General features: G+C 32.5%; 1 protein-coding gene and 1 pseudogene across 2 annotated transcripts; both read left to right on the forward strand.

The window, feature by feature from the left end:
* The first annotated feature begins 4,059 nt into the window (after nt 1-4,059).
* LOC147939629 (uncharacterized) lies at nt 4,060-4,599 on the forward strand. Its single transcript, XM_087463077.1, has one exon. It carries the CDS (start codon nt 4,060-4,062, stop codon nt 4,597-4,599), a length of 540 nt encoding a protein of 179 aa, XP_087319203.1.
* Nucleotides 4,600-7,625: 3,026 nt separating this feature from the next.
* On the forward strand, nt 7,626-8,481 carry LOC104709178 (putative protein phosphatase 2C 2; annotated as a pseudogene). The gene is made up of 2 exons (XR_015563739.1): nt 7,626-7,906; nt 7,987-8,481. The product of XR_015563739.1 is annotated as a putative protein phosphatase 2C 2 (transcript).
* The last annotated feature ends 997 nt before the right edge of the window (nt 8,482-9,478 follow it).

The following is a 9,478-nucleotide window of genomic DNA, read 5'->3' on the forward strand; positions in this document are numbered from 1 at the left end:
TGTTGCCAAAAATATGAGTATCTTCGTATTAGAAATTTTTTGTTTGTCTCATATACTCTGTAATCGAAGATTTTGGCCACAAAGATTGCATTTTAAAAAACACACATTTTTAAAATTGGGACTGATCTGTAAATAAAATAAACATGATAATGACTCATATCTATGTAAATAAAATGATTCTTATTCGTGGGTGACCATTAATTCACAACAAAAGAAGGCGCACCACCTATTTCCAAGCTAAGGAAACATGGCACGCAACTATGTTAATAAAATGTTGTCGTTGTGTAGGTGACCCTTCACAACAAACTAAGTAGACGCAGCCCAATCATCCTCAGCAAGCTATGGTTAGAATGGTTAGTTAGTAATAATGACTATTTGCATAAATACTTTAACTAACTCTAAATTTGAGAAAGCAAGACTGTTTTTTGCATGATAAATAATTTAATTTAGTAAATGCATTTGAAACATGAAATTATACACTATAGGATCTGGTAAAACAAATCAACCATCTAATTATATGTTTACGTTGGTGTACATTACTTTACATAGAGTCTTACTTTACTATAAATGAGTTTTGTCAACTTAAATAATATACAATTACAATAAACTTTACATGAGAGCCTTTAGGTTATTTCAAAAAATATTGAACTCAGAAACTCCAGTTTTCAAACAATTTCCCTTGTACTTCACAAGTAATCATTCATATAATAATAGAATTTTGTGGACTGATTCATTTTACAGTCGTTCTATTATATTAAAATAAAAGATGGAATAATTTGAACAGGAGAACAACCATCATTTCAACAGGTTAGTTTATTGTAACTGTATATTATTTGGCTCATGTGGTTCATATTAGCTAAATAGGCATAAATAGAATGAAGAAAAAAGATGGTGAAACTTTATTGAATAACAAAGGAAAAGAGTAGGCAGAATTCTCATTTGGTTATTCATAACATTGTACAACAAAATAAAACTCAACCAAGATAACAAAGAATAGTTTCTAACAGAAAAAGAAAAAAGATAACAGAGAATAGTCTTAGAAATGAAATTCAAACCCTCCAAGCTGTTTGGTAGGGTGGAAAATATTTGTGGAAGACAATATTAGCATTCATTGGGTAAAGAACGGAAAAGTATTGAAAGTTGCTTGCAAGAGTTGTGTAGTTGTGATTGTTGATGTATAATTGAGTTTTAGGTTTGTAGTATTTATAGGCTGACGATTAGGTCGACCCCAAAAAAAAATCGATTAAGCAGGTAATTAGGGAGAAAATCTGTATAACCTGTTTATTTTTGGAATATGCCTGGGATATGATTGGGAATCAATGTGTTAACATCGCAAATCTTGGTTGTGATCTTCCTCCAAGGTAAATCAAATTCGTTTTATGCGTAAGCCTATTTTTTTGGAAATTAGATTATGGGGGAATTATTGTTGTTGATAGGTAAATAAGATTCGTAAAAATATTTGCTATTTTTGGAAATAAAATCTGAAGTAATGCTATTTTTGGAAATATTTTAGGGGTTAACTTTGTAAATAAATGTTTAAATAAGTATAAATAAAATGGTAGAATCCAAAATGTACTTCAAAAATGTATATATAGATAAAAAATTGAATCTTATAGTATTTGACATATTAGTTTTCTAATATCTCGTTTTATTTTAGGTAGAGAAATATTATGAAATCTAAAATTATAAATTAAAATCGTAATATCAAGTAAGGAAATCATTAAAATCACAATATTTGGTTTAAAAATAATTAAAATATGAATATTAGGTAAGGAAATAATTGTGGTTGGTTGCAAAGATTGTAGGAAATTAAATAATGTCTTAGCACATTTAATACGGATTTACTTATTTGGTTACATATATAGATTTAAAAAATATGTCTATTTTTTAAAATTTGAATCACAACATATGCAGAATTTTTTTAAAAAATTTATAAACTATATAAGTTATATAATAACCACCAACGACAAGTCAAGAGAAGATAAGATACATACAAATATTATTACTACCCAAGAGATGATATGGACAAATATAATTAGTGTAAATATAATTAGTGTTTATTGGACATACGCGCACACACACAAGGATATATATATATATATATATATATATGCAAAGTTTTAGGGAACCTTTGGTGTGGGGAAGGTTGAGACAGTTGTCTTCACTTATGATTTACGTACGGTACCTTAAAACTTTTGGCTCCTCGACTCACACATCCTTGCCTCCACACCTTAAACTTTTGGCTCTTCGACTCACACATCTTTGCCTCCACACCTTAAACTTTTGGCTCTTCGACTCACACATCCTTGCCACCACAGTGACCGCATCCCTTAAAAATCATATAAACCATAATAATTTTACAATCTATATATTATTATAATTAGCAAAAGCCTTGTTGACGTTGATGTTTATTGTTTTGGTGGTCTTCATCTTTATCACCTCTCGGTATCAGGCTTTTTCCATGAATTTTGTCTGCTTATATTCAAGAGAATTACAAATAAAAATTAAGAAAAATATAATCAAAACTAAAAAAATACTAACATAGTACATTAAAACTAGAATCTCGTCCTTAACTACGTTGATGCTTTTTGTTGTCACTTTGTTTTCACTCCTTTTTGTTATGTTGGTTTGCTTAGTTAGTTTGTACTTGCAAAATAAAATACTAAAACCACCTGCATTCATATATCATATCATTAGAGTTATGTTTCTATCTAAAACTATGAAAACATTTGTATACATTTTTTTATTTGAGAATTGAAAACGAACCTTTCTAAATCATGGTGTTGGATATTATGATATGAGTTGGACCTCGACATCACAACATTTACCATTAACCAAGTTACCTGCACACAGATACAACAACATATTATTAAAGATAATTCGGACCATGTAAAAGCATGACTATGTGCTAATAGTTGAATATCAGAACATACAATAAAATGAAAAAAAAAAAACTGAATTTACTCACCTATTATTTCACATCCTTTCTTATTACCTCTAGAAATTAAGGATGTAAGTTGTGAATGTGAGCCAGTGATGAGAGAGTCAGGAATGAGAGGATATATATAGGCTGCACACAGATACAACTCATCTCCAAAATAGTGGTTCAACAAGTTGAACATTTTTGCTGTAGAATTAACTTATTTTTTTCAACTTTTTAAGTTGAACTGACTGAATAGATTTTTCCAAACTCTTCAACATTTTCAATGCAAATGGTGAAATTAGTTGAATATTTTTTTTCAACTTGTTCAATCTCTTCAACCGTATAACCATTTGCACCCATAGATTTTCAAATAAGGAGTAAGTTTTCTAAAATTCGGAACTGTTACCACCAAGTTTAGCGGGATTATGAAAAGGTATTTTGAGAGATAATTATTGAATTGATTGGATGTAAGCTATACTACAACAGATTTCACGTATTTTAAAGGCATATGACATCGAATATACCATAGTAATTTTACTAAATAGCCAACGTGTATATATTGTTATTCTTTAGCAATAATTACAATTAAAGAATATATGGGAATGAAATTACTAATACAAATTAATTAAATACTTGGTTAAATCAGAGTACCATATTCATCGTTCCAACTTGACAGTTCCTGCCGAGCCGGAGGTTTTTGGACCGACTTTTGTGCCTCTTCTAGCTTTTGTGTGAAAAATTCAGTGTCCACCAAAACTTCGGCACTTTATGTGGCAAGTGCTTTCGGGTTGTGTGGCGGTTACAGCAAATCTATGGAAACGTGGTATGAGTTGTGATGTCACATGTGGGCTCTGTGGTATTGGGGAGGAGACGATTAATCATACTTTCTTTGAATATCCACCATCTCAACAGGTTTGGGCCTTGTCGCAGTTTCCGACGACCCTGGATGTTTTCCCCTCATAATCAATTTTCACAAATATGGATTTTCTCTTCTAGAGGTTTCCAAATGTCCTAAACCATGAAATCTTTCCATGGATTTTGTGGTATATCTGGAAGGCCCAGAATGATAAACTTTTTAGTAATATGGATTCCAACCCCCTTGCCATTTTGCGGTTAGCGGAGGATGAGGCAAAAGCATGGGTTCTGGCTCCAACAGACGATATGGTCTTAGCACCGGATATTACCAGCGCGGCTCCCCCTGTGTAAGGGGGAGTTTCAGGGTTCCTAGGCCTTTCTCGAGTTATATTTGTTATATTGATGGTTCATGGAAAGCAATAGATCTTTTTGCGGGAAGAGGATGGTTTTGCACGTCGCCTTGGGGTGATGCTCCTACTATGGGTGCTGCCAACCTTCGCCGTAGTCTCTCTCCTCTTCATACCAAGGTAGAAGCCCTTATCTGGGCTATGCGATGTATGATTGGAGCGGATAACCAATCTGTCGTCTTCCTCACCGACTACTCCGACTTAGTGAAGATGGTGTCTTCCCCGTCCGAGTGGCAAACTTTTACATCTTACTTGGAGAACATCCAGGCGGATAGAGATGAGTTTGCTTCTTTTTCCTTAGTCTATGTCCCTCGTTCTCAGAATGGTAAAGCGGATAATTTAGCGCGACGTGTTCGCACAGTTCCGCACCTAGTTACCTTTGTAAACAATGTTCCTTCGTATTGGCTTGTTTGAGCCAATCTTGTACTCTGTTGTCAAAAAAAAAAATTAATTAATCAGTCAATTAGCATAAAATATGATACCTACACGAATATGATACATATTAAATTTGAATAAAGAATAAAAGGGGAATCTTATGGTAATTAGTATTTAAACGATATTTGATAAAGATGTCTATCATTTACCATAACTGTAGTTAACAAAATGACTAAATTATAGGAGGGAAAAGCTAATGTTGTTTCTAAAATCAAAATGTTGCAATTAATATATTTCTGAATCTATATATATAAAGATACATTTTCTCACTCCTAGTGCTGCCACATCAGCAACTCATTTTTTAATTTTTTGGGCCTATTCTAAAACACTTATCCACTAAGCAGTTTTTAATTTATTTGTTCATAACACTTGAAAGGCCCATATCAAACCCAACTGTTTTACTTCTTATTTCTAATTTCTAATTTTGACAAAAAAAAAATCACAAATAATCCTTCAACTCTCAAACCAATATATTAAAATGCCCACAATATTAACAACAATACCTAGATCCATGAAAAGACAAAAAAAAATTGTTAACAAAAACATTGAGGTTATTGTAATCTGTTATACAAATTAAAGGTGGTTTCATTAAAACACTATAAAAAAAGATACCTAAAAAAACATTTTTCTCTGAAAACTACTTCATTTTAATACATTATAATAATTAATAGTATTTAGGACAAAAAAATAGAGCAAAGGGTTGATTCGGAGACCATCAACAACTTCAATACATAATTTTTAAAAGTATAGACCAACAAGTTCATAATAAATTTAAAACAGAATTAAATTTTTTTTGAGATCAAGCCACACAACAAAATTACTCACACAATGGATAATAAACAAAAACGCCACTAAACACAATTACTCAGACAATGAAATGATAAAATAATGAGCAAGAGAGGTAACGGCAATACTACATAAAACCTCAATATAAAACACATAATTAACCAATAATAAAGACAAACCAACAATTAAGCCATAATACCAAAACGTAACTCCAACGCACATCAACACTATAAAGTACATGAAAAATTATGACCAAAACAATTCAGAAGAAACATACAAAAAATGTACCAAGTAAAACCATACACCCTAGAAGAACTCCTAAATGAAATCCTCGGAGATATAATGGCACGAGTTGCTCGCGTTTTCCGCAAAAACGTAAGACATATATTGGAAGTATCACCACCACTTGCAAAGGCAGCCCAAGACAATTGAGAATACAAGAATATCAACTTAAGGCCGCAAAGTATGAATCTATTATCAACAATAAATAGAGACAAAGACCTTCATGGAGAAATACCTCGCAAGTCAAAATGTGGAGACACACTACATAAAACGAATTCAAGAATATTTTCACAAAAACAACACAGATTCAGGATTGGAATATTTATGAACAGCAGTAGTATTTACCTTTACAAAATTGTAATGTTATGCAGAGGCAATATTGTGGAAGAAAACTCTGGTTAGATAATCTGGACTGGAAACAAAGCAAAACAAAGACCGATCAATGCTAGAAAAAGACAAACACTCATTACATGGAATCAGGGTAACAAAAATACAATTCTATTACGCTACTTTGGCGGTTGTTCGATCAACCATCATGCGCAGCATCAATGACGTTGAATACAGATGCAATAACTATTTTAAAATTTTCAATTATATTATAATTAATATTACAAAACTACCCAACTTATAAAAAAAAATAACAACCAAACCAATGAATCAAAATATAAAAACAAAAGGCAAAATAACAACAAAAATTAAATAACAAATAAAATAAAAATAAATAGATAATAAAACTTCCGCGCATAGCGCGGGCAACTTGCTAGTATATATATATAAAGTAATCTTTTCCTTTCTTCTGGAGCCACATCAGCATTTCTTTTTTAATAATTTTGTGGGTCTAAGAGATAATTATTAGCCTACTAAACATTCATTCAATAAACAAACTTTTCCACATAATTTTATATCACAATCTGGGCCAACGTCTCTGGGCCCAAACTATTTCTTTAGCATATGGATTAAACCTAATAAAGTTTTTCCACGCGCTGTCAAGAACGCTCCACCTTCACACATTCCTCTCCTCCGTAACTCTCGATCCATGGCGTTTAACTTCACACAGCCTTTGTAACGGCTAAATTAATAGCCCTAAATTTATTAAGAGAGGATATCACTTTGAAGGAGATACAGAGAAATATTGAGAGACAAATTAGAAAAGAGCCACCTAGAGTTAAAAGGAGCAAAGAGAGTTAGAGTTTTACCTTTGTGTTCTTTGTGTGAGATTGTACTCTCTTTCTAGCTTCTTCGTCTTTGGGAGACAGTTCCCAATTCTCACCCGAGACGTGGTTAGAGGCAAATAATTCTGTTATCAAGTTCCTGTAAGTTCCAGCTAAATCAATCAATCGATCATAAATACATGTACAGTGAAGGAGAAGTAGCGCAAGGGGTTTAGGTATTCCACTTTCCTTTATTATTTTTTTGTTTTATTCTTTTGGCACAAAATTCATCGATCTCTGTTTGGATCCATGATTTGAAAAGTCAAAAACAAGGAGATAAGAGTGGTAACGTTTGACCTGGAAGGCTGGAAGAAGCAAACAACAACGGCCACGGAGACTTGAGACTCGTCTTTGTATATATATATAGTATCTTTCTCTCTCGTCGACACTTAACAAAAAACGCAAAACACGACTCATAGACACAATCAAACTTACCTAAAAAGTTTTCTTTTACAAACGATGTCGTTTGCAACTCGCCGGTGTTCTCTCTGTCATCGTCACTTTTCTGCAACAAACCTCCGGTGCACGAAACCCTAAATCTATCTCTATCCCATCTCAATCCTCCAGCTTCTTCTCCTTATCTTTCCTCTACGCCTCCCACATCTCCGTTCTGCCTCCGTCTCCTGAAACCGCCAGCTAAATTAGGGTTTGGAACAGACTTTGTTCTCGGAGACGTTCTGAAGAGGAAACGCCCGATGAGGTTTGATATACCGGTTGGTATTGCAGCTCCTATAACAACTTGTGTAGTAACATTCTAGATGAGATTGTTGGTGGGATGAACGATTCAAATATTAAAGAAGCTGTAAGACGCGGTTACCTAGCGACTGGATTCTGAGTTTCTTAGGGAGAAAGATGCTAAGAGCGGCTCTTGCTGTGTCACGGCTCTGATCAACAATGGGAATCTCGTGGAATGCCGTGCTGTTTTAAGCGTTGGAGGACACGCTGAGGCTATGACTTCTGATCATCGTCCTTCGAGAGAAGATGAACGTAACAGAATTGAGAGCTCGGTAAGAATTCTTGCAAAAATAGTTACTGTTTGTTTTTTTTAATTCAGGATTACATGGTTCTGAATACGATAATGCTGCAGGGCGGTTATGTGGATACATTCAAAAGTGTTTGGAGAATCCAAGGATCTTTAGCAGTATCTAGAGGAATAGGAGATGCTCATCTCAACCAATGGATAATATCTGAACCAGAGACAAAGGTTCTACGGATCAATCCCCAACACGAGTTCTTGATCTTAGCATCATACGCTCTATGGGACAAGGTTAGTAATCAGGAGGCAGTAGATATAGCTAGACCATTTTGCATAGGAACCGATCAGAAACAGAAGCTATTGTTTCAGTATTGTGTGCCAAAATATAGTTTGATAAAGTATACGCAGAGATTAAGTTTGGTCAAATGGTCACAAAATATAGAAAAAGTTATATGTAAGCCGTTAGAAAAAGTGACATGTGATTTGTGTAACATATCTCAGAAGACATATTATCAACTAAAGCTACAATTCTATAACATGATAAAAAGTAAAATATAAAAACAGCTTGAGATTTCATCAATTTTATCAAATATTTTTAACCCAAAACATTGGCAGAAACAACATATTTAAAGTATAGTATGTTTTTTTAGAAAACGAAGCTGGAATTGCATCACAAAATTAACATCTGAAAATAACATATGAGGTTTTAGAAAAATATGAAACTTTGATTAGTGAATGGATATTCATTGTCGGGGTTAATCATTTCACCATCTAAGCATTCTTGATTTGGTTGGAAATTCTATTATGGCAGATAATGCATTTGTAGCGACATAACACTAAAAATGTTCATAAAACTTTGTATATTTGTATTTAGTTTAAATGATCTCTATATTTAGGCAAACAATTGAAATTCGGCTTTAAAACTTTTAAAAATAAGTTTTCGTGGGATATGAATATAGAATGAACTTTTCTAGGGATAAAAGATCAGAAGATTGACGACTCTTCCACGGAGGTTCTTAAGTTATTTTTTATTATCATGTGATATATTGTTGATTTTCCAAGAAAATATTATTGCGAAACTAGAAAATATATGTTATATATAGATTAATAAAACAAGTATAACGTTTATATAGATTTATCTTTTAAACTTCAAATGATTATATATATATATATATATTCAATAATTTTTATTGATAAAAAATTTAGACTAAAATCCCGCGCAAATAGATATAACAAAAAAAATTATTTTCAGCAATATATATGTTGTATATCACTTAGTAAAGTAAGTTTAGTATTTATATAGATTTATACTCAAATGTTTAAATAATTATACCTGAGCTCAAGAATTTATATTGATAAACAATATTTTAAATTAAAATCCCGCCCGTGCGCGGGTACAAACTCTAGCCCTGAGAGAAACAAACAGAGGGAAACAAAGAATAGACTAAAAACTTAATTGAGGTAAAAAAATGTTTATACCAATCTAGAAAAATAATTCAACCACACTTCTTATTTATCAAAAATATAAATGACAAATTGTATTCCCTGTAGGACATATGTATTTCCGTTATAATTTCCTTTAAAAAGATATTAATGTCCATAA

The sequence above is a fragment of the Camelina sativa genome, chromosome 8 (genome assembly GCF_030686135.1).
Source record: "Camelina sativa cultivar CO46 ecotype springtype chromosome 8, ASM3068613v1".
NCBI classification, from domain to species: Eukaryota; Viridiplantae; Streptophyta; class Magnoliopsida; order Brassicales; family Brassicaceae; genus Camelina; species Camelina sativa.